This window comes from Pelobates fuscus, chromosome 2, assembly GCF_036172605.1.
Source record: "Pelobates fuscus isolate aPelFus1 chromosome 2, aPelFus1.pri, whole genome shotgun sequence".
Classification (NCBI taxonomy): Eukaryota; Metazoa; Chordata; class Amphibia; order Anura; family Pelobatidae; genus Pelobates; species Pelobates fuscus.
The window spans coordinates 379,130,390-379,155,470 of record NC_086318.1 but is presented as its reverse complement, the minus strand read 5'-3'; the positions used below and the strand labels follow the sequence as shown (position 1 = coordinate 379,155,470).

At 43.3% G+C, this 25,081-nt stretch overlaps 1 protein-coding gene across 1 annotated transcript; it reads right to left on the bottom strand.

Annotated features, from left to right (window-relative positions):
* Window positions 1-598: 598 nt before the first annotated feature.
* On the bottom strand, window positions 599-24,650 carry LOC134585931 (uncharacterized). The gene is made up of 10 exons (XM_063441414.1): window positions 24,534-24,650; window positions 23,544-23,630; window positions 22,725-23,261; window positions 21,130-21,255; window positions 7,059-7,250; window positions 5,335-5,430; window positions 4,644-4,691; window positions 3,364-3,517; window positions 2,237-2,348; window positions 599-1,176 (listed from the first exon to the last, which is right to left on the bottom strand). Exons 1-10 carry the CDS (start codon window positions 24,609-24,611, stop codon window positions 1,044-1,046), a joined length of 1,563 nt encoding a protein of 520 aa, XP_063297484.1. The 5' UTR covers window positions 24,612-24,650; the 3' UTR covers window positions 599-1,043.
* Window positions 24,651-25,081: the final 431 nt, after the last annotated feature.

The window sequence follows — 25,081 nt, the reverse complement described above, 5'->3', positions numbered from 1 at the left end:
GGGACACTATAGTCACCAGAACAACTACAGCTTATTGAATTTGTTCTGGTGAGTAGAATCATTACCTTCAGGCTTTTTGCTGTAAACAGTCTTTTCTGAGAAAATGCAGTGTTTACATTACAGCCTAGTGATAACTTCACTGGCCACTCCTCAGATGGCTGTTAGAGATCCTTCCTGGGTCATGGCTGCCTAAAATGCATCCAAACATTCAGTATCTCCTTCCTCTTCATGCAGACACAACTTTCCTCATAGAGATTCATTGATTCAATTCAGCTCTGTGAGGAGATGCTGATTGGTCAGGGCTGTGTTTGTATCATGCTGGCTCTGCCCCTGATCTGCCTCCTTGTGAGTCTCAGCCAATCCTACGGGGAAGCATTGTGATTGGATCAGGCTACCACTTCTGATGATGTCAGCAGACTGCTCTTTTTTCTGAGTCTAACAGCATGCAGAGTTACAGCTTCATGTTTGAATACAATAAGATTTTTACTATATTTATGGAGGCATGAGGGGCCTAGGGGGGCTAGATGGTGGTTTTAACACTATAGGGTCAGGAATACATGTTTGTGTTCCTGACCCTATAGTGATCCTTTAATTAATAATCATGTGTATGTTTGGTGAATGAACTCCAGGAATTCATTCCACTGCATGTTAAAGAATATTTTTGTGTGTTCCTAATAAAACGTATGTACGTAACTTTCCTGTATCACAAATTCCTTGTTTTCATATGCTAATAGACTTGGTGTAAATGGCAGGCCCCAAACACATCTTTGTAGTGATCTACTTGTGACTCATTCAAAAGCTCAGAGTCAGAAATACAATTCCATTAACAGGCTTACAATTTGCAGAAACTCTTGCCAAGTACAGGATGTGGCTTGACAAAAACAACATTCGTGATAGAGCCAAGTCCTGAGCGAAAAACGTGTACACACACAGAATGGCCTGCTTTCAGTTTGCCAAACAAACAATATCTCCTAATGTGTATGTAGCAGCTTCAGACTGAACCCTAATGTATTTGACATTCTAGAATTATATGGATTCCATAACTAATCTGTGTCTTCCGGTAAAGCACCACATTTTCTAAGGGCTCTTCTGACATGTGGGACAGCTTCTTCCACAAACCACCTCCTGGCATACATGACAAGCATGACATCAAGCAACAAGTTTCGTTCACGCTTCCTGCAAAGAAAGAAACAAGGTAATCAGCTCAAAATCTGACATTACCTACAGTAAATAAGCAAAACACTTGTTTTGTATTTTACAGGGAATAGTGTCTTGAGTGTACACATTGAAAGGCATTTTGTATCTGGACTGCCCTTTGGATGGGATCAGTCTGAAATACTAGTGGTATAAGTTCTCTCTGTAATGGCACAAGTGACAAAAGCTTGTTTGAGACCTGAATGACGCTACTTTTTGTTTTTGCTGTTTTCAGTTTTCTTATATTCCCTCTTTTTGCTTCAATGTATTTGCTTAAATTAGAGTCTAACTAAGAAACTAGATTTAATGCTTTATTTAGCATTGTCGGCTGAGTTAGGTTTATTTTCTCAACGTTGAGTCATGTTCCTATGAGGCTCGTTCATTAAACATGGAAATATTCTCCAATTAAGGCCTTGATTCAGTTGTATCAGCAGAACCTACTCAAACATTATTGACGAGTTTCATCCAATATTTTATTTTTTATCAATTTTGACTCTATTTAATGCCATTTAATGCCAGCTGAAATTCTTGCAGCCGTACGCGATAATCTGGTCGACTTCTAGTGATAACTGCTGCGCATTACTCTGCTCCCAAGCAAGGCTAATAGGGAACAAGGGGGAGATAACAGTGATGAATCTTGGAACAATAACTCCTAAAGCAATATAATGTATCACAAATTATATATTCAGTGCTTAAGAAAATACCGTATTATCACACAAAGAGATCCTGTTATCTTGGCAATTAAACATTTACATATTCCCTAAAGCACTACCATTATTATTTTAATTATAAATATGCACATTTCATTGATTGGAACACTAGGCATCTAAATATATCATAAGCCCCTTTAAACAATGTATCTAGCATTGATAAGAAAAGGTACAATTGTTTATATGTCATTGATTTAAGTAGATTGTCTTTGCCTATTGCTGTGACTTAGCAGAGAATCCGACATTTTTACAAGTAATTACTACAGAATGGAATGCAAGTCAACCCAGAGTCTCTATGAATTAATCTTTGAAATATGAATAGCGGCTCTTACAGTTGTTTATATATCTCTTTTACTCTGATGTCATCTGCCACCGACTTATTGGAGCTGGACGTTACATTCTGAAGGTTTCTTCCACAACTGGAGAGCTCAGGATACTTATAATCTGAAAAGAAGAATGGCAGGATTATAGAACTCACCCTTACTTAATGTTGGCCATGTTTCTACCATTCTATGTCCCCTCTACAGATAAGTCGTTCTTTCATTACCTTCCTGTGAATACACATAGAATCCTGGAACTTGGAATCTAGAAGGTGGCATGTGGTGGACCTGGCTAACAAGAGGGTGTGCCAGCTAGAAGCACATGTTTGTCTGGCTATATGGGGGACATGACTGGCAAAGGGGTCCGCCATCTATGGCTTTGCTGGTAGGCATTGACACTCCACTGCAGCTCTCCGCTGATAATACTGCTGGATTCACTCACCCAACAGTGCAAGATCCTTCAACTGCACTGATCTCGCTAACTGATGAAAGATTCAAAAAGATTACCAGTATTTTCTATGGTCTAGATAGACTGACAATCAAAGTAATATTTTCCCCGTCTCTTCACGCTACAGCTTCCTCTAGATCAGAAACTGAGATTTATATATTGATAGACTGGTAGTAGGTGATTGATGATTTGTAGTATTTTTACCTGTTTAGTGCCACTAGTGGTGATCAGGATGGCAGCATGCTTAAGGTTGCCACTACCAAACTTTTAGTAGTCTTACACATACCAGGCTACCAGCTCATTGGTGGGCTTCTATCCTGTCTGCTAACAATAACTGTCTAGAATGCGGATGCTCTGAGACATGCCTTCAAGGCAGGATTAAAGAAGGTCCTCCTTGGATTCATGTGTCAGTTTGACCCAATCTTGCACTTAATAGGTTGATACAGTTTCTGTTCTTACTGGCCCTGCACTATGGTTTCAGTGAGTTTCTCTGTGGTAAGTGTCTTTAAACTATCTGTCTTTTATATCGATCTGCTATTGCCCATTTGCCACTTTTGGGCTAAGTTGATGGATTTTAGTCTTTTTTTTCTGCAGCAGAAACCTTAGTAGACCTTCCCTATGAATACAATGATTATTCTGCACAAAAATCGGTATTAAGTCATGCAAGAAAATAAAACAGGAAACGGATCACCTGTCCCAAGGGCATGGGCATTGTGTGAAATGAGCAGTACTTCCGCTCCTCCTGAAAAAACCTGAGCAGGAAAAGAGGAGCACAGGGGCCTCTTCTCAAGATCTTGCTGCAGTAGCTTTACGGTGTCTGAAAGAGCAATGTTCTCTGATTTCACCTGCAATTAGATGGGGTGCACTAAGAATACAATTATCAATAGCAGCAAGTGTTAGGATACAGTTGCTAGATGGAAATCACCTAAAGAATATCCAGGATGAAATGGAGTAGGTCCTTATATAACCAGTGATATAGTAAAAAAATAAATAAAATTAATCATTGCCAGTACCTGCAAGAGAGATTTAATAATCCCATTAGTGGGATTAGTGGATGGTAAGCATTACTATATGGTAAAAGTCGCCATGTTTTAGAGAGTTTTGTGTACTATCATGGGGCTGGAGCTGTTCCCAAGCTAAACAGAAGACAGCAGTCAAACACACAAGGGATACATAATTATAATTATTATTATTATTATTTCCATTTATATAGTCCCAACAGATTCCGTAGCGCTTTACAATATTATGAAAGGGGGGATTTAACTATAAATAGGACAATTACAAGAAAACCTACAGGAACGATAGGTTGAAGAGGACCCTGCTCAAACGAGCTTACAGTCTAGAGGAGGTGGGGTGAAAAACACATTAGGACAGGAAATAGCAATCGAATAAGGTGGGAGTGAAGCAGAGCTGGAGAGAGTAGAGTGCTGCCCTTTAGGAGAGGGCAAGAGACAGGTATGTAAGGTAGAGGTTACTCTGGGAGGCCATAAGCTTTCCTAAAGAGATGTGTTTTATATACATATATTGAACGTTCATAGAATGGGTAGTGCCTTATACTAATGCGGGGATTATATTGACCCCAATAGCAGGTCTAGTGCCTTGTCCCTATGTGTTTGGCCATAGATATCCCAAACTGCCTGGAAACACTATTGATTCCCTGTTCCTATGTGTCTAAGCCCCCCTTAGACCTTTGCTTAATTTCTTATTATTTTTAAGTGTCAGTTCACTGATTGTTATTAATTGAGGCTTTAAGACGTAAAGCAGTTTATTACTAAGTGTGCTTAAATACAGTGCACATAAACTGCCAAATCTATTAAAGTGAATTGATATTTCTGATTTCATTTATCTTGTATGCCGCACAGGCTGGGCTGGTAATTTACCAGAACGTATTGTATGATTTGTTTTCTATAGAGAAGAGATAACTCTGGAAAATATGTTGGTACTCTAGAAACCATAACAATCTCAAACTACCTTCTCTAAATTTGTGTTCAGCTTCTCAATTTCCATGAAACAACCTTCCTGTTAAGAGAAATAAACAGTGTTTAGATAAAAGTAAAAAATATATATATAAAACAGTTTAATTTGCTCGAGTCTCTTTTCAATAAATCTGAAACAAAAAAAAGATTGATGTGGTGTAGCAATACATGCTCTGCGTACTGTCTGTATAACTCTATAGATATATAGAAAGACGTACCCAGTCAAATTAGACGTCAGTACCATCTTCAGCTAAGCAACCAGCGACATTTATATTGCCAGTGGCTTATTATCTTCTGAAATCCATATAAAGTGTAATTTAAGACAATAACAATATATCTTCATTGCACAGACTGATTTCTAAACACATTTATTGTTATTTAAATGCAGATTACTTTGAGTATTATTGTTGTGAAGCTCTGATATACACACATGCCAACGAATATGAAACTCCTAGAAAAGAGGGACAGGGGGAAATGGCAACAAAAAGGGATTGTCCCTCCTAAATAGGGACACTTTGTGTGGTGAGAATATCTCAACTTTGTAACTCAGTTCTGTTATGTCACAATAATCTGGTGATTTTTTTTTAATGGTTATGACATGCATACACATTTTCACATTGTAATTAATCTATTCAAGGACACCAACAGCTAATGGAAACGATCCATGAATATATTGTAAAACAAACCTTTTCCTTGCGCAATTCAGCTATTAATAATGATTTTCTTTTCCTGAATTTCTCCAGTTCCGTGTTTGTATTCTCTAGTTGGTTGAGGATATTTTCCTGTAAAATAATCAAGAATTCATGTATATTTCTAAATCTATGGCCTCGGTTCAATAAGCTTTCAAAAGAATGGAAAAATTCAATTTAAAAAGATTTTTCTATAGAAGTCACCATGAAAGTCTATGACAATTGTTGCAGATAAATCTTTTGGAAAATTTTCCTAACAGTTTTGAATTATTTGAAAGCATATTAAATCAAGGCCTATATGTGTTAAACTGCCTTTCATACTGTATAAATGTGATTTGTCAAATCAAATTATGTACTTGTATGTCATCTTAATAATGGAATTAATTTCACCATTCCTTTTTTATTTTTAAAACCTTCTTCCTGCGGTTACATAAATCTATAAATTAGGCAAGGTAGGGTCACTACTGTTTTTCGCTACTGGTGATAACTAAGATTTAACCTTGGCATAGCTAAGCTAATTTTATGTTGGCCAGAAGTATTTCTGCGTATTTTGGTGTTATTAGGTGCTTAAAAATAATTATTAGATTTTGTTGACTGCTTCACAATATAATATGATTCTAACCCCTCTCCTGAATATTGGGGGTTGTCAATACTAGCAACATATCCAAACTACCATTGTTTCCAACCTACGGTACACTTAGTACGGGTATCTGGTTACAATCACTATTTGAGGCTTTTTACCAATAAATGTGCACAGGTTCTATTGAATAAAACATACAAAGCATTTATACCACCCCAATAATAAGTAATGGACATGGCAAAGAGGGTCAGCAGATGGGTCTCATGAGCTTCCTCAAAACGCAGGCTTATTCCAAGTTCAAGGTGGTGATCTCTTGTGTCACCTCGTGTTTGCTTTCTGAGACATCTTTTGATGCCAACTACTGTTCTCCTATTGATATATACTTACTGCTCGTGTGGCACATCATCATACGTTGCAATAACAACAGCCTCTATTTAAACTGGTCACAACTGAGTCATGATGGCCACTTACAGTTATGACTTCCTGACGGTTGCTTTGCTTTACTTGCATTTGTTTCTATGCTGTGAACTGACTTGGCCAATTATCGTTCTTGTTCTCTGACACTTAATCCAACTGTCCTGGTTTTTGCCAGAGGTAACTTTGAAAAGGTAAAGGGTATGACCCAACATGCAGAACTTGAACCTTTCCTATCCTAATAAAAAGGCTAAAAAGTATAGCGGCTTATCCGCTATCCTTTTTATACTTTTTATTAGAATAGCATAGAGTGTCAAGTTTAACCAAGAGCCTATAGTTGGCAAAGATAGCAGAGTCAAGAAACGAGCCATGGTCAGGGCCAGGGATCGAGAAATACACAAAAGCATACTGCCAGGCCATGCTTAGGAGTACAGAGATTAGGATAGGTAAACAAGCTGGGTGGGTTTACCAGAATACCTACTGAACAAAAAAATGGGGTATTGGGAGAGGAAGAGGCTTATAAAGGTTTGTCTCAATAGCTGAGCCTGTATCATTCCATCATCTTTTAGCGATAGCATTAAATAATAATGGAATCGTTCTTAATGGAACACTTTGCTTTGGCTTGCATATTCTAAACTCTCAAGTGATCTCCATTCCTAGTAAACATCTCAGTAGAACATGAAGCTTATAGCAGTGCTTTTGAAATATCCATTCTTCTGTCTCCTACCTTCTCGCTCTCTAAATTCGAGACTTTCAGCTTTTCGTGCTCCTTTGCTCTCTGAAGTTGTAGCTTTAAGTCTTCCACATCAAAAGCCAATTTGCTTTGCCTGCTTTTGAACAGCTCTTTCTGTTCCATTTCAGCATCTTGTGTCTTACCAAGCTGAACATTTAGCTCTTGAACCTTTAATAGCAAACAATCCTACGGCACGAAACAAGAACAACAAGATTCTTGTTATTCACTTGTAATTATTTCCCACTTTATTACTACATGGAAATCTTGAAAATGTGACAAATTAGTCATTCACGACGTTCAAAAAAAGAACTAGGAAGCTGTGATGTGTTTGGGGTTTTTGTTCTGCTCTAGGCCAAGTTTTTTTTTGGGGGGGCCTACCATTTCACATCATCACTGAAAAACTAACAACAATACCTGTGTGTGTAACATGAACAATCAACATGTATGTGTGTAACACATGGGTTTGTATTTGTACTCTTTACGCATGTTACTTTGTGGTTTCCCATTGGAGACACAGCTTGTGTGGAGGGCGAGGTAGACATCTTTGCAGCACTTTGGCCTCTGGATACATCACATTACATCACTCTGAAACAGTGAAGATTACTCAAGAAGCCACAACAATAAATTATCACATAGATATTCGTTTAGAAAAATTCTTGTTATTTATTCTATTGCCATGTCTAAACAAATAATGAGTTAAGCTACTATGATATATACAATTCATAATATACACCTCATGCCACTATAACTCCTGTGGTCATCTCAAAAAAACACCAAACATAAATCAAAACCCCAATACAGTCCGACAATATCAGTTATAATTATTGCTTGATCGCACTGTATAGCTGAGAGTCCTCAATACAATTAGGACCCAATTTCTTCCTGGTGAGGAGACCTTATATTAATTGGTTGAAAAATGAAAAAATATACAATAGTTGATTTGCATATATGTTTTGAGGTAGTTGGAGTGGGCTACCCTGATATCCAGCACCTATTTGGATGGAAGAGTGCCAGTACACATTTTTGATTTTTGTACAACCATGAATTAATCTCACTGGATTCTTCGACAGAATATTAACCTCTGTGCTGTAATGTTAGTTAAAACACCAAGAGGCAGGTAAGACACCAGGGAGCGCACACCTAGTTTTTTTTTTTTTTTTTTTATAGTTCAACAAGCTTTATTAGTGTCTTCAGTTCAAATTACAGCAGGGTGGTCAAGATATAACGTAATAGACACGCAGGTCTCATGGAAACACATATAACAGTAACATAAAGCTTAGGATAAACAAGTGACATTGACATGAAGTCCGATATAAAGCTTTTGTCAAGACAAGCATGAAATGTCGTCATGTGGCTTAAATGGCTTGAGTTTCGTCTGCGTTTAAGTTTAAAACGGCTTCATTCAGCACAGACATTTCGGAACGTGTCCTGAACTGTGTATAATAACAAGTAACTTTTAAATTTAGCAGATAATCATAGTATTGGAGACATGCAGTTCCCAGCGAATATTGTACGGATAACAATTAGGACGCGATGTGCATTATAAGGGAATGGTGCGAGAGTATGTTTAACCCGTCAGAGTAGGCACATGGGTGACCAAGGTGTGGTGTTGGTATTAGGTAGTCTGATAGGTCGAATGTTATATCAGCCTGTAGGGTATTTCGGGTTCGGTCAATCCGCCTATGGTTCGCTTTTCCAATAAGGCGGTTGTGATAGTCAGGTCATATTTAGTGGTCATTTGCTGTGTGGGGTTGTTCCATGTTCGTGTTTTGTGAAACCGTGGCTGAGGTGTGTGTCTCTAATCTGATGAGTGAATGCAAGTGTGTGAAGCAACCGTTAGTAATCTCGGGTTGTATCGAGCTACTTCTGTTTTTCGATTAAGTCACGGAGCTTTGTCCGAGTACTGAAAGGCATGTTGAGTGAGAAATAGAAGGGGGAGATACAGAGGTGGGGGGGGGGGGGGGCAGTAAGATGAGACAGCGGTTTGAAGAGAGGGAGAGCTGGGGTGGGGTGGGTGGGTGGGGGTTCCACTGCCCGTGCCCATGGCATCGCGTGGATCGTAGCTTAGCTCAATCTCCATTCGGAGGGGGGTGCGGGGTTCCTCGGGTCCGCAGACAAACGTCCCTGTCTGAGCTTTGGTCTGCCACATAAAGCAGCCACGGGCGCCATCTCTCCATATTCTTATCCTCGAGACCCAGAAGGGTGGCCTGTATTGATTCTGCTCTATAGATCTCCTCTACTTGTTCCGTCCATTGCGTTATTGTAGGAATATTCGTCTGTTTCCAGTATAGTGGAATCAGCGCTTTGGCCGCGTTTAGTAGGTGTCTACGAATGCTTCTCCTGTATGCCCCTATGGGGTCTGGTGTGGAATGTAGGAGGGCCGCCTCCGCGGTTAGGATTTCATCCGTTCCCAAGATTTCCCTTATTTTCCGTTGTACTTCTTCCCAAAATGGTTTAATGAGTGGGCAGTCCCACCATATGTGTAGTGGCGAGCCTCGGTCATCCTCGCATCTCCAGCATGTGTCCGGTATAGTTGGGAATATCCTGTGTAGGCTATCAGGCGTTCTGTACCAAAATGAGAGAAGTTTATAGTTGGTTTCTTGATATTGGGAACTTGACGAACATTTATGGTGCAGTATGAGGATCTTATCCCATTGTGCCGTGGTGAAGGATGTATCGAGCATGCGTTCCCAGCGTCTGCGGAACTGGTCATTGTTGGTGAGGTGTCCCACTAGCATGTGTTGGTACAACAGTGAAATCGACTTATCTAGGGTGGATTTGGTATCGAGTGTTTCGAACCATGTTAAGTCCCGATGTAGCGTTTCCTTGCCCGGGAGCGTCTGATAGTACGATCTGAGCTGCATGTAACGGAAGGTTTGGAGGCTGGTGGGCTGGTTGCCCTCTAATAGTTCCCTCAGGGGGATTATGCCTGCGTTGTTCAGTACTCTGTGTATGGGGAATGATTCTCCCTCTCCCAGGAAGGACAAAGCCGTCGTCGGCAGACCCCCTCCTATCAGAGGATTATGTTGGATCTGAGTCATCGGGCTCGGCGTTGGAGACACATGCGGTGCTCTCCTGATGGTATCCCACGTTTTCAGTGTCTGTGCTACAGTGGAGGTCGGTTCCAGAGTCGCTCTTGGCAACCTCCTTGAGTTCCAGATGGATGTCAGGAAGGAGGAGCCTATGTGGGCCTTGTCTAGGTCGACCCATTGTTTGTGTGCCGGTTGGGAATGCCATTCCAGTACACGTTGGAGGACTGTCGCGTGATGGTATTTGCGGAGGTCAGGGAGCGCCAGCCCCCCCCGCGTTCGGGGCAAGCATAAGGTCTCTTGTCGGAGCCGTGCCTGTTTCCCGTTCCAAACGAACTTCCCCATCGCAGATCGGAGTGATGTAAAATACGCAGTCGGTAGGGCTTGCGGGATTGTCTGGTATAGGTATAGTAGCCTCAGTAAAATATTCATCTTTAATATTGCAATCCGCCCGAACCATGATATGTGGGGGTATGCCCATGTTTTCAGATCCTTTTGTATTCGTTGCATCAGCGGTACAAAGTTCGTCTGGTACATATCGCCTAAGTCTCTGGTCAGTGTTATGCCTAGGTATCGCATGCGGTTTGTGCACCATCGGAATGGGAACTGTTGTTTCAACGCGTTTACCTGGGTAGACGGTGTGTTAATGTTGAGTACTTCGCATTTGTTCATGTTCAGTTTGAATCCTGAGACCTCCCCGTAGGCTGTGATCATGGCAACTAGGCGGGGCATCGTCGCTTCCGGTTCTGTGATAAAAAATAGGAGGTCATCTGCGTATGCAGCTACCTTGTGTGCTGTAACGCCGTTTTTGAAGCCCGGGACGTCGTCTGAGTTGCGCACTGCCTCTAGGAACGGTTCAAGAGCTAGGGCAAAGAGCATGGGAGAGAGTGGACATCCCTGTCTCGTCCCGTTATGAATCTGGAAGGATTCGGTGAGTGCCCCGTTCACTTTCACCTTCGCGTTGGGGCAGCGGTATAGCGCATCGATCCATTTCAGCATGTTTTCTCCGAAGCCCATTTCTCGAAGTGTGGTCATAAGGAACGTCCAGTCGACCCGGTCGAACGCCTTCTCCGCATCCGTGGACAGTAGTAGGAGTTTGTCGTTCGACCTCGTCACCAGGTGGTGGATGGACTGTACTCTAAGGGTGCTGTCCCTTGCTTCCCTTCCTGGGATGAACCCCGTCTGGTCTGCGTGGACCAGTGTTGGGAGTATACCCCCAATCCTGGTGGACAGGATTTTGGTAAAAAGCTTCACATCTACATTCAGCAGTGAGATTGGTCTGTAGCTGCTGCATTGTTCGGGGTCCTTCCCCGGTTTCGGGAGGACTGTTATAGTCGCTGCCAGGGACTCGTGATGAAACTGGGCACCGTTTATCAGGGCGTTGAACGCGTTGGTGAGGTTCGGGAGCAATATGGATCGGAATTTCTTATAGTAGTCTAAAGTGAAGCCATCTGGGCCTGGTGCACGGCCCGTCTTGGCAGCCTTAATCGCTCCCGCCACTTCTGCTTCTGTGATCGGTGTGTCTAACATCTCTGCCTCCCCTTGCTGCAGCCGTGTCCCCACGTGTGACGCGATGTAGTCCTTTATTTTGTCTAATCTGTGTGTTATTGCATCCGGGAGTGTCGGTCCAGGGGTGTTGTACAGCGAGGCGTAGAATGAGCGAAATTCGGAGGCTATTTTATCCGGGAATTGCGTGGTTGTGCCGTCTGGTAGACGTAGTTTATGGACCTGGGTCACGCACTGGGGTCCCTTTAGCATTTTGGCCAGCAGCCTCCCCCCCTTGTTGGCGTGTTGGTAAAAGAAGGCCTTCGAGCGTTGTAAGGAACCGTAATAACGATTAGTTATGTGGGTATGCAGTGATCTTCGGGCTTCCAGGAGTTCCTTATATGTCTCTTCAAGGTGTGAGCGTTTGTGTTGTAGTTCGAGGGCATTTATGCATGTAAGTAATTCCGTCACATGTGCTCGAGATTCCCTTTTCTTTTTGGAGGCCAAGTGCATCAACGTGCCTCTGAGTACACTTTTGTGAGCTTCCCATATAGTCGTCGCGGGCAGTTCGTCTGTGGCGTTTAATGTAAAATAGGATGTAAGTTCCTCAGCGATCTGTACCTTCACCGCAGGGTCTAAAAGCAGAGAGTCCTGCAGCCTCCACGCCCATGTGGACGGACGCACTCTGGGGGAGTCCAATTGGAGGGTCACAGGTCCATGGTCCGACCAGCTTGCTGAATCAATGTCTACTTTTTGGATGGCGTCGAGGTGTTCCTGCTGGAGAAAGATATAGTCAATCCTCGCGTAGCGCTTATGTATCACGGAGTAGTGGGTATATTCCCTGTCTGCTGGGTGCATTGCGCGCCAGCAGTCCACCAGTCTGAGATTCTTAAGTGATGTCTGTATACTACGGAGGGCTCCTTGGGAGATGCAGCTGTGACCCGTGAATGAGTCCAGTAGGGGGATGAGGGGTACATTGAAGTCTCCGCCAGCTATCAATATGCCCTCCGTGAACGAGGAGAGTTTGGAGATGGTTCTACGTATGAAGTGCGACTGGTTGGTATTCGGTACATAGAGTGTCGCAAATGTGTATCTACGATCCTGTATATCGCCCTTAAGGAATAAGTACCTGCCGTTAGGATCGGCCATTCGTTCCGTTTCCCTGAACTGCAGTTTAGCGTGGATGAGGACCGCCACGCCTGCCCTACGAGCAGTCGGGTGATTGCTATGGGCCGTGTTGGGATAGTGTTTGCTTTTCAGCTGTGGAGCATGTCCTTCTCTGAAGTGCGTTTCCTGTAGGAAAGCGACCGAAATATGTCTAGAGGCTAGTTCTCGAAGTAATTGCGACCTGCGCTCTGGTATATTTAGGCCTCTGCAGTTCATGGTCGTAACTCGTAGAGGATCAGGAATGTAAGCCATGCGTGTCGTGCGCGAGTAGCGAGTAGCGGTCTTCTATTGCTTGTGCGCCTTTCCAGGCAAAGCCTGCTGCCGAGTAGTACCCAGTGCGAGTTCCGTGGGCACTGTGGCAATGGTGGGGGGGGGGGAGGTAGGTGCGGGTTGGCTGGATAAGAATCACAGGAAGGATAGAGCAGGGAATAGAGATGTGATAAAGTCGGAGTGTGAAGAGATCCCTGACTGCACGAACGTGCAGGCGGGGGGGCAGGGGGGGTAAGAAAGTGGAGATGAGTTATTCGTCCCTATAAAGAGACGGTTACGGCACCAAAAGATAGGTGTCGAAATTCCCTCCTGGGAGGGTTGGTTCGCGTGACCACGGCAGCAGTTGGCAGGCGGGCCTGTCGGGAGATGTCCAACGGCCGCCAACTACCAACTCCCCGTGGATTGAGTTTGTTCACGCGAACTTGTTGGGGGTTAGTGGTTGTGTCCTTATTTGTAAATACCCAATCAGGGTGTGTTGTCTAGATATCGTTTTAAAGTCAGGAGTCCGAGATTACCTAACAGGTGTGCCACCACCATGTGAATGTGTGGATGTTTAATGCCCATGTAAGTGTAGTCAGTGGGCCCTATCTAGGGTTGTCAGAGATTATCATTATCGCCATTATTCGTTGTAAGTCTGGGGGATAACATGTGGGGGCAGAGAGTGGTATGTCAGTCCGTGAAGTCCCCCAGTATGCCTCCCCTCCCGGGTTAACATGGGGCGGGGGGCCGCGGAATGAAATTGGGGCTCGTTACACCCTCTGGGGGTTGAGTGGTGATTGTCGGGAGGGTTGGGTAGCTTAGTGCGTCTAATCAAACTAGTGGTCAGGGGCGTCATATGCATGTTCGGTCAGGGGTTAGCGGCCAAGGCTAACAGCTGCTTCGGGTGGAGTTTAGGTCTAGGGTCAGGAGCAAGGGCAGGGCGAGATCCCGGTGTGCCGTGGGTGCCATGTCGTCCAGAGGGTATTGGGCAGAGTCAGGGGGGAGGCGGGTGCATTACCATTCATCGCAATAGAGGAGCTGACGTGTCTGGTGTCTTGGCAACCTGTACAAAAAGCATATCATATACCGTATAACAGTTCCTCTCCACATGGATAGCACAACATAACATGCACAAAATGAGAGGAGCATGGATCCTCTCCTACATTCCCCATGTCCCCTATTCTACGCATGTGCCTCCCCCTTATCTCATCACTGTGTAACTTTTTCAACTTTAGCTTTTTTTTTATTTTTTTTATTACATTTATTTATATATATATATATTTTTTATTATTTATTATTATTATTTTTTTTTTTTTTTAAAGTATGCGTAGAACCCCCTCTAGGCTCGTTGGGTTTGGGGCAGGATCGCTGACGTTAACCCCCGGCTACCCCCCCTATGTCTATGTTCCTACTATATCAAGCGTTTAGTGGAGGGGTCCCAGGCCCTATCCTCTCCCAACGTCCCTTTTAAGAGTTGTTAATCTAAGAACTTGGTTTCTTGTAGCCCTCTGGACTCATGGCAACCCCCATGTACATTTATTCTATCTTGAGTGTCCCGCCCTCCCATCTGTACCCCCCCCCCCCAGTCTCATTACGTATTGTTCATATAATGTTCACTTTCCCCCCCCAAACCTGGCGGCAGGAGTCCTCCTACTCGTGGGGTCTCCGTCAGCAAGGCTGTGTAGCACCGGACCGGTTTCCTGAGCTGTCCCAGGGGAGGAATGGCTGTAGGGTAAATCAGACGGACCGGCCCAAGGATAATCAGCCCTAGTGGGCTGCCCATGCAGCTATCACAAGCTTTCCCCCCTCCCAATAGTAGTCCTGAGTCGGTGCCACCCCCTTGGGCCGTAAGCCGTGAGCAGGTGATACATTGCGGGGTTGGATGTGGACAGGTAGGCTGTGCAAATCAGGGGCCATCGGATCAGTTCCCCGTAGTCAACAAGGTATTACATCCCTCCCAATCCCCACCCCAGAGCATGAAGGGCACAAGGTGCGTGGTCACCCCAACAACTCCGGTGTGCTGGACGCCTTGGACCTGGAAGTGGTGAGAAGTGGGAAAACGCCGTGGGCAACTATTCGTGTTTCAGACCACCGACAGTCGAGCTGTGTCATAGTGTCGGGGTCGATGTCATCGGGGGACGACTATTCCTCCGGGTTAGCTGGGTGTGGGGGCACCTCGTGCATCCGGTTCTCTCTAGGGCCCCTCCGCGCATATCGTGGTTGTCTTTGGGGCCTGGGTTCCCGGTCCAGCGGCTCCAGTATCCAGTCTGGTACCGCTATGGGCGGGAGGTCTAGCCTTTGGAGGAAGCGCGGTATTTCGTCTGGCCAGCGTGCGGTGACCCATTCATTTTGGTGTCTCACTTGGATGCTAAACGGGAAGCCCCATTTGTATGGGATATTGCGTTCCCTCAGCGCTGTGGTAACTGGTCTGAGAGCGCGTCTAGCTTCTAATGTGGCAGGGGAGAGGTCATGGTATAGGGAGACTTCTGACTCCTGATAACGCCAAGAGGGTCCGGTCCTGGCCCGCTGCATGATGCGTTCTTTAAGGGGAAATGAGTGCAAACAGCAGATAATGTCTCTGGGGTCCCCATCTCTTATTCTAGGTCTTAGGGCCCTGTGTGCCCGCTCAAAACGTATGTCTGGTGGCGTTGATGTCCCCAGGATTTGGAGGAAGAGTGCAGTAAGCAGCTCCTCCACGTTCTCCACCCCCTCACTCTCCGGTACCCCTCTTACCCGGATATTTGAGCGGCGGCTTCGGTTATCCAAGTCTTCCACTTGTCTGCGCAGTGTTAGTAGCATGTTACCCTGTCTTGTTAGGGCTGTGTCTGCTGCTGAAGATTGGTGCTGTGCTGCTTGGGCCTGTGCCTCTAAGGCCTGGATGCGGCCTCCCTGCTCCTCCAGGTCTGTGCGCAGTGCTGTGACCGCGGATGTGAGGAAGCTGTGAGGGTGGCTGTCTGGGACTGCATGTCAGCCTTTGTCACCATGTTAGCTGCCAGTCTCTTGAGTTCAGCTCCGATATCAGCCAGTGTGAGCTGCTCAGATTCCGAGCTGGGTGAAGCTGGGGAAACGGGCGCCATCTTGGAGCCATGTGCCTCGCGGCTCGGTCCCTGCGGGGTTTGGAGGAACCAGTCCATCAGTCCCACAGACGGCGTCGGCGGTGCTGCCCTGGGGGTCTGCTGGCTCTCCGGCTTCTTTGTGCGGCCCATCGAGGTATGCTGTCGGGCTAAGTGTGGCTGATGGTAGCTAGGTGGCGAGGAGCTCGGGACTCACACGTCCATGCCGGTCGGACTGCAGGCCACGCCCGCTCTCGCGCACACCTAGTTTCACCAATTGGTATGGACGTGGGTCACTGTTCTAAGAGGCTACAACTAAATAACTTACATAATTCACGTTAATACATTCAGCATTATGTTCCTTCCTCTGTTTAGCTGATTTATGTCCAGATTAATTGTCTAATTATCATATTACTTATTATGTCCTGGGAGGGAAGTGATGATTGAGACTAGAGAAGTGAGCCTTCCCTGAATGATATGAAAATCAGACAATGGGAACAGCATAGACAGAGTGCTCAGACATCATTTACTTGTTATCAGGAGGACAATTGTAAAGGAGATAGGATAAACTGAGGTGAGGACCAAGTGACACATTAGTTAAAAAAAAGTGCAAGAGGAAGAGGGTGAAGCAGCCAAGCGGGTAAAAGATGAAGGAAGAAGGGTATTCAAAACTTACAAGTAGTGGAATTAGCGAAAAACAAAGAAGCGAGTTCAGAGAATGAAGTAGTAAAGCAAGTGGTAAATAAGACAATAGGTCAGAGAAAAGGACAAAGCAGTGGAGTACATGGATCATAAACAAGTTCAGGATAAAACAATGTGTGATTTCAGGGCCAGGCAGTAACATTCCACAGCACAGACAGGTCCCCTAGATCCCCCGCATAACATAGAGTCACCCTAAATTCCTCACTAACCCTATATTCCATTTCCCCTAGTCCAGGGGTAGGCAACCTTCGGCTCTACAGATGTTGTGGACTACATCTCCCTTGATGCTTTGCCAGCAATATGGCTGTAAAAGCATTATGGGAGATGTAGTCCAAAACATCTGTAGAGCCGAAGGTTGCCTACCCCTGCCCTAGTCCAAAACACCCTTTGACTTTATGACCCTGGAAGTAAAAAAAACAACTAATTTCTACACCAGCTTAACTCTGAGCCCTCCAACCATGAATACCCCTTAATCTTTTCATGTCAATCTCTTAATTAAAATTTTAGTGGTCTCATTTTATACAGCTATTTTTAAACTTTAAAAAAACATGTTTTGAATACAAACAGGGCTATTCACTGTGAATTTTAAATTCAAGGTGAAAATAGCCATATTGGAAAACAATGTCTAAGTCAGCTATGATTTCAGATGAGCTACTTTTGCCTTAAATTTGGAATTCACTTTGAATTCTCATTTTAGTGAGTAACCCCGTAAGTCTCATATAAAAAGAGCATTGTTTTAAAATATGTGGTAAGAATGGGTGAAAGCCAATGAGAATCCAGGACTCTGACTTTCCAGAATAACACTATTCCAAGAACAATGTGGAGTTATAGGATGGAGGAAAAAGAGAAATAAAAAAGAAAGAATATATAAATAGATGTGTATAACTGCAGGATGCTGAAACATGCATTATTGTGGTATTTCCCAAACTCTGACCTTTATTAATTGCTAATGAGCAGCCGGATACTGTCGTATCAGCTCAATATACGTTCTTGCATTCTAAAGTTTTTTTTTGTTTGTTTGTTTGTTTACATTCTTTATTTTTGAGCGCATGAATAGACATAGCTGCTTACTCTGCCACAATAGCGTTCGCAAGCATAAACATATCACATTTGTTTTACATTTATGGCATTCAATCAGTGCACAATTTTTGTGTATAACTGCATTAACAGAGCGTAGCTTTATAATGGTTATGTTTTATAGTTAGATTTAATAGCTTAATCTGCGCTTTTTAAGATATTTATGCACGCTAAATAGATACAAGGTAACTGTTTGAACCATAGAGTGAAAGCACCGAGTTTAAAAGATGGTGATAGGATAAAGAGACAGTGGAGAGACAAAACATAGTCAGAAGATGCAGTGGTACCAGTGTGGGATATAGTTCAATGTTTAGAATACATGCTAGGCCATCCGAGCATTTAACGTTTGTGTATAGTTTTGTTAATGGAGATAAAGCACCGCTTTGGGGTATTAAACGATGTGGCAGCGCTACGTTGCCTTGGTGCCCAGCCCCCCAGTATACCCAAGCTGGCTAGAGTGGTGTTATGCCGCCACGTGGAGCAGTGGCGGGAGAGACTAGGGCGTGGGTTATGCTTAGTGGGTGATGTTGGGTTGTAGGCAGCTTAATATGGGTGTTGGACTAAGTGGAGTAAGACAGGTTTATCTACACATTATATTATAAAATAAAACTGTTGTCACTTGTGTGCCACTGGGTCTCTTAGATCTCAGGTGAAAGTCTCTGTCAGACATGGCTTGCTTGACAGCCCACTACTGTAGTTGGAGGGTCAGCCGATACCTTGGCTGGGCGCTCCGCTTCCATGTGTGTACTGTCCAGCAACGAATGTCCCGTACATGCTCAGGGACTCCTCGTCCCGCACCGTATCATGGCTTAAAGGAATAGTCCGTCGCTACTGGACCAGTTGCTGGTGTGCTGATTGCGAGGTAGTGGAGCGGTGTGGCCTCTCGGGTCTACACAGTGCTGCCGCCCTCAGGGGGCTTTGCATGGCCCTACCGCAGGCCTGCCGGCGTCTGTATTGGCTGTGAGGGGATGTAGGGCTCTCCCGGAGTGGGGTGCTGCGCTTCATGTGGGTGACCGGTATTCCTGCATATCCGAGGGGTAAGTTTTCCTGGCTTTTTGCCTTTCGCGTTCGTTTCGCTGCGGGTACTGGTTTGCTGTTCCCCCGTCTCCTCCGCCATTTTCGTGCCTGCCCTGGAGTTGGTGTTGAGGTACAGTATTGCGACCCCCGAAGGCAGATGTCGTGCCAGGGCTCCTTGATGGGTGTTGACCTCCGGCTGGTGCGGATGGCAGGTCAGCTTGTGTCTGTGGGCGCTGTGTGTTGCCAGCGCTGTGTTGTTGCCGGCCCTCTCAGTGCCGTTAGGGCGCGTGGCGTCCGCCATCTTGATTGAGGGGTATAGGCCGCAGATCGTGGTGGTAACGCTGCTGGGCCTCGGATGACCTGCCTCAGAGTTGGGACTGGGATCACCCCCGCCGGTCCAGGGGGGGGGGGGGGAACAGGGCCTAGTCTTCACCGATTTGGGCCTCTGGCCGGGTGCTGCTGGGCGGGATAGCAGGGCAGCGGCTGTCCGCCCTGCTCACCGCCGGAGAAGGCCCCCTCAGGTGCAGAGAAGATTTCCCCTCCAGGGGACTGGAGCTCAGAGAGCCAGCCTCGCCCTGGATACAGTGCCCTCCGTGCGCTGAGTGCTCATGCTGTCGGTCTGAAAACTCGTTGAAAATCATGCTTTTAAGGGTTTAGAGAGTGTAAACTGGCAGGAGCCGCTCGTACTTGCGACCGTCCAGCTCGGCGGTCCGTCCCCGCCCCCCCATTCTAAAGTTCATATGGATCCACAGGTAGCTCGACTAGAAAGTTACTCAATTGATTAATTATCCTAGCAACCTACTTTTCTACCTTATCCTTACCCTATGTGTCACTATACTCCACTACCTCTAGCATGTAAGCTCATTGAGCATGGCCCTCAATCCCTCTGTTCCTGTGCGTCAAACTTGTCTGGCTACAAATACGTGTCTGTTAGTCCACCCATTGTACAGCGCTACAGAACTTGTTGGTGCTTTATAAATAATACTAATTTAATTTAATTCTATCTATGTAGGTGCCCTCGAAGGCACAGATTTGTACTCAACTTGTGTAATTCTGTCAGCGTTCGCTCGTTTTGATTGTATATGCTGTTGTTTAGAACTTTTTTCTAAGGCAAATTTTGTAGACTTGGTACTAAAATTGGGGACTGTTTAGGCAACAATCCCCATTTTTTCCTTCAGTCTTCTCTCTACATGCCTTAGTTCAGTCAAGTGATTGTTGCAACATTATTTCTCAACTAGCTACATACTCTCCATTGGGGCTTTTATGGATATCCTGACATTGTTGAAACTATATCACTTTATTGATAATACTTGTTTATTAGTAAATCTAGTGGTTATTTTTTTTTTTATTACCATATTGTAACCGCTAGTACTAGAAATACAATTTAGCAATGTGTATTATACCTACAATTGCCTATCACAATATTACCATAATATATCTTCCCACCATCACATACTTGATTATATTGTTGGAGCGAACCCTTCTTAACTTTATACTTAATTCTCTTTGTTTTGTTACACATTTTCTTTGCTTCACTTAGTATTGTTATCATTTCATCCATATATTTAATAAATGCTATGTTTTAATAATATCACCTGTACTTCCTAACAAGGACAGATCACGTTTCTCCTCTCTTCTACTGAATTCATCAGTTACTTCCTTGTATCTGTCCCAGACTTTTCACTTTAAACATCAGCTTCCAACATTTTTTCTTTTTAATTGCTAATGATGTTAGGTTCTAATTACATACATCCACCTGCATATTCAATGTAAGGTGTAAGAACTTTGTGGTAAAAAGAAGAAGTCAGCATGAGTCCTGGACACAAGAATGAAGATTTAGTCTAAAGCAAAAAAAAAAGGGTTTTTACAGTAAGAAAAATAAGAATGTGGAATTCTCCGCATGAAGAAGTGGTTTTATCAAAGTCTATAGAGATGATTAAACAGCAACTGGTTGCATACTTGCGAAAACATAACATTCAGGGATACAATATTTAAATTGTAGGGTACTAGTTTCTTGATCCAAGGAGAGATATGACTGCCATTCTGGGGTCAAGAAGGAATTTCTTTCCTAGTTTGTTGCAAAATTGGAAGTGCTTTAAACTGTTTTTTGTTTTTTTTTGCCTTCTTTTGGATCAACAGTAAAAACAGGCGAGAAAGGCTGAGCTTGATGGACGCAAATCTCTTTTCAGCCTATGTAACTATGTAAGTATGTAACTATGTAAAATAACTAAACATATGTGTTTTCTGTCTCCTACGATAATAGTAACAAACAAATACATTACTTACAATCTGTTCCTGTTTGTCTTTGGTGTTCGCTTCTAACTCTCTATAATCTCCCCATTTTATTATATCTGGACATTTATTCTTTATTTCAAAAAGTCCAGGATGAGAACCTCCTTCATACTGATATTCCTGTTTCATAAGAGAAAAAGAAAACATTGTATAATAAAAAATAATAATGACACAATGTATATTAAGTGACTATTCAGAAAAAAAACAAAAAACGATGCCTTCACATCTCATGAGCATGAACGTATGTATATTGAGCAAAACCTGTGGTCCTATGTGGATCGAAATATTGTTTGGAAATAAAATTCCACGAACTCCAGAACCAGAACCTCTGCTACCAATAAAGTGCTCAGCAAATGCTACTGAACAGAGCTCCTGGCTGCTCTACCATACTGACCATAATAAGGGCCCCTAGCCACTAGAACTATTAAATAACCCGTGGAGCACCTTAAAGGGACACTATAAGCAGTGAAACAACTTTAGCTTCATGAAGTGGGTTTGATGTAAAGATCACGTTCCTGCACTCTAACTGCTTAATTCTCTGCAAATTAGGAGTTAAATCCCCTTTTTTATGCAGCTCTAGTCACACCTCCCTGCATGTGACCTACACAGTTTCCATACATACTTCCTGTAAAGAGAGATCTAATGTTTAAACTTCCTTTATTGCACAGTATGTGTGTGGTTTGCCTCTTAAAGGACCACTCTAGTGCCAGGAAAACATACTCGTTTTCCTGGCACTAGAGTGCCCTGAGGGTGCCCCCACCCTCAGGGACCCCCTCCCGCCCGGCTCTGGAAAGGGGAAAGGGGTAAAAACTTACCTTTTTCCAGCGCTGGGCGGAGAGATCTCCTCCTGCTCTCCTCCTCCGATCCTCCTCTTCTCCTCCCCGTCGGCTGAATGCGCACGCGCGGCAAGAGCTGCGCGCGCATTCAGCCGGTCACATAGGAAAGCATTCATAATGCTTTCCTATGGACGCTTGCGTGCTCTCACTGTGATTTTCGCAGTGAGAATCACGCAAGCGCCTCTAGCGGCTGTCAATGAGACAGCCACTAGAGGACATAGGGGGAAGGCTTAACCCATTCATAAACATAGCAGTTTCTCTGAAACTGCTATGTTTATGAAAAAATGGGTTAACCCTAGAAGGACCTGGCACCCAGACCACATCATTAAGCTGAAGTGGTCTGGGTGCCTAGAGTGGTCCTTTAAATTGCAAAGAATTGATCGGTGAGACTTTATGCTAAAGTTGCTTTGGTGCCTCTAGTATCCTTTTAATAATAAAAAAAATTTGCAATGGAAAGGGATGCAAAAGAGTGGATTGTTGATTACCGTGAAAGGGGGCACTTTGTGACTCAATGTTTGGGGCCAAAGGGACTTGGGTAGGGGCACTAAGAATTTGTGGAGGGTACGGGAAGCAAAATGACTAATGGATTAATGAAAACGGTGACTTGTAGATTGGAGGGGGGCAATGGTTTGGGATTATTAGGGTCATCACTTGTGGATTAACAAAGGGAGTTTCATGAGGAGCAATAACTTTTAGTTTAATTACTTGCGCTGAATAATTAGACCTATAAAAGTTATTTTTTAAATCGCTTACCATAGTTACATCTTCTTGTTGCTGGGCAGCTGTGTTGAGTTCTTTATATTTTTTTAGCTCCACCTCTAACACGCTCACTTTTTGCTGTAAAGCCTCCTTTTCTCTCTTTGACTGTAAAAGGATCTTGTCATAATCGTTCCTGATTCTCCTCTCATTTTTGCACGAGAGACATTCTGAAACTTTGGTTATCTCAGGCGACAGTCTGTCCGTCCCTGACCTTGTAATGGGTATATCAAACCAGCTTTGCTTTTCTATCAATCTAGATTCCTTTTGTCCATCACAAGCATAGGTTGGGGTGTTTGACAGTGGGTTCAGGTTGCATCCGTAATCTTTGGCAAATTTGGATTTGTCAGGGAAAGATTTAACAGGCTTGGAAAAAAACTTTTCTGGTGCCTTCTCAACTTGTGGCAAATTAAGCTTTTCCCCCCAAACATCCCTGGAAACATCAGAATTTGAAACATAATCCTTGTGCTTTTTATCCAGTGGTTTAGTGCTTGAAATTAAACTGAGATGAATAGGCGGGAATGATGTCTGTAGCTGTAGTACAAAATATAATATTTCATTAGTATTCATTTTTACTCAAAGCCTAATAGATAATAATGGCACCATGTTCATTTTTTTTACTCTTCTTTTGTTTTGTTTTGTTACTATACAGGTAATATTGTACATGTGAATGGATTATATTTTTATGAAAGTCACTGAGTTAAAATGACAATAGCTACCACTCATGAGCGGATTTTATTTCCACTAATCTCAGACAGAACCAGGACACACACACACAAACACACAAAGTTTTTCCTAAATATACATTTCTATTACCTTAATTCTTCTTGTATTCGTGTTTTCATCTGAAGATCCACTCCCCTTTCTTCTGTGGTTGCTTTGAGAGGGAAATGTGCCAACTCTCTAAAAAAAAAATAATGATTGCAGCCGTCAACATATCACATATGTATCCACGTTACTAATGTAGGCATATAAAAATGGATCCCTTATATTGCTTAGTTTTATCCAAATCTGGTTATATTGTTTGTTTGCACAATAAGTGCTGTTTGCAGTGACATACAAAGTGAAGTACCAGTTACTTTACCTTATTGAAATTCTTTCTGAATGTCATCTGTGAGCCCGTGAAAATGTTATTTCACTCCCAGCACTTTAGCAATCCGCTTTATTTTCTCACAGCACACTACATTAGAAATTGACTGTTGGCTGACCACAAGCTGCCAATCAAATCATCCGATAGGGAAGGGGTAGGCAATCTTCGCCACTCCAGATGTTGTGGACTACAACCCCAATAATGCTCTTACACCCATAATGCTGGCAAAGCATTATGGGAGGTGTAGTCCAAAACATCTGCAGTGCCGAAGGTTGCCTATGCCTGAAAAAAATCTTATCCCAGGAAGAGAAGCCCATGATTTTAACTAGTGTCTATAATCAGCTAACAATAACCTCTAGATATATTTCAAAACAAAACAATATTTCATCATTTCGGATTTTGATAAAGAATGTTATTGCACTTAACAGTCCAGATCTGCATTATATCTAAGCATTTCCACTGCACCAGACAATAATCGGTGTTAGTTTATCCTCTTGCAATCCATTGTGAGTATTGCTTACTCCAGATCTACATATATCTCCACTGTGCCACTGACAATTTACAGGGTCTCCCACTGACCTCATACTCTCGCTCACCAGGGGTGGTGCAAGGCCACTCCTGGCACCATAACCCCTACAGTGAGCTGCAGTGGTTATGGTGTTGTAAGTGTTCCTTTTAATAATGTGCTTTAATTTATATTTACTTAACATGAATACCTGACCAGCGCTGTCTTGCATCAAGTTGGCTTTCACTGAATCATCACTAGTACTCCATATACTATCTGCAAACTTCATTTGTTGAAATTGCTGTCAGTTCAAACTGCACAATACCGTCCTAAGTCAGCCAGCTCCGGGTAAAAAAAGAATATATATTATCAGTGAATACAGCAGAGCACTCAAATACCTTTTTATTCAGTAAGGTAATTTGATATGGTAAAACTAGTTCAAAATGTAAAGGGACACTCTGAGCAACATAACTACCATCTATTTAATATTGTTGGTTACGTTTTTCAAATTATTGCATGATTTTTATGTTTCAAAAAATATATATTATGTATAAAAAAAATATCAATATATAAAAAATATCAATATATAAAAAATATCAAAATATTATAAAATTATATTGGTTTTACAATATTAAATCACTTTAAAAGCTTATCCAACAATATTAAAATGAGGCCGAAATTTGGCAATTATCTTCCTTTTTCTTATATTAATATTTAAGAAATCAAATCACACTAACTGGGATTTCTAGACTTTCCACA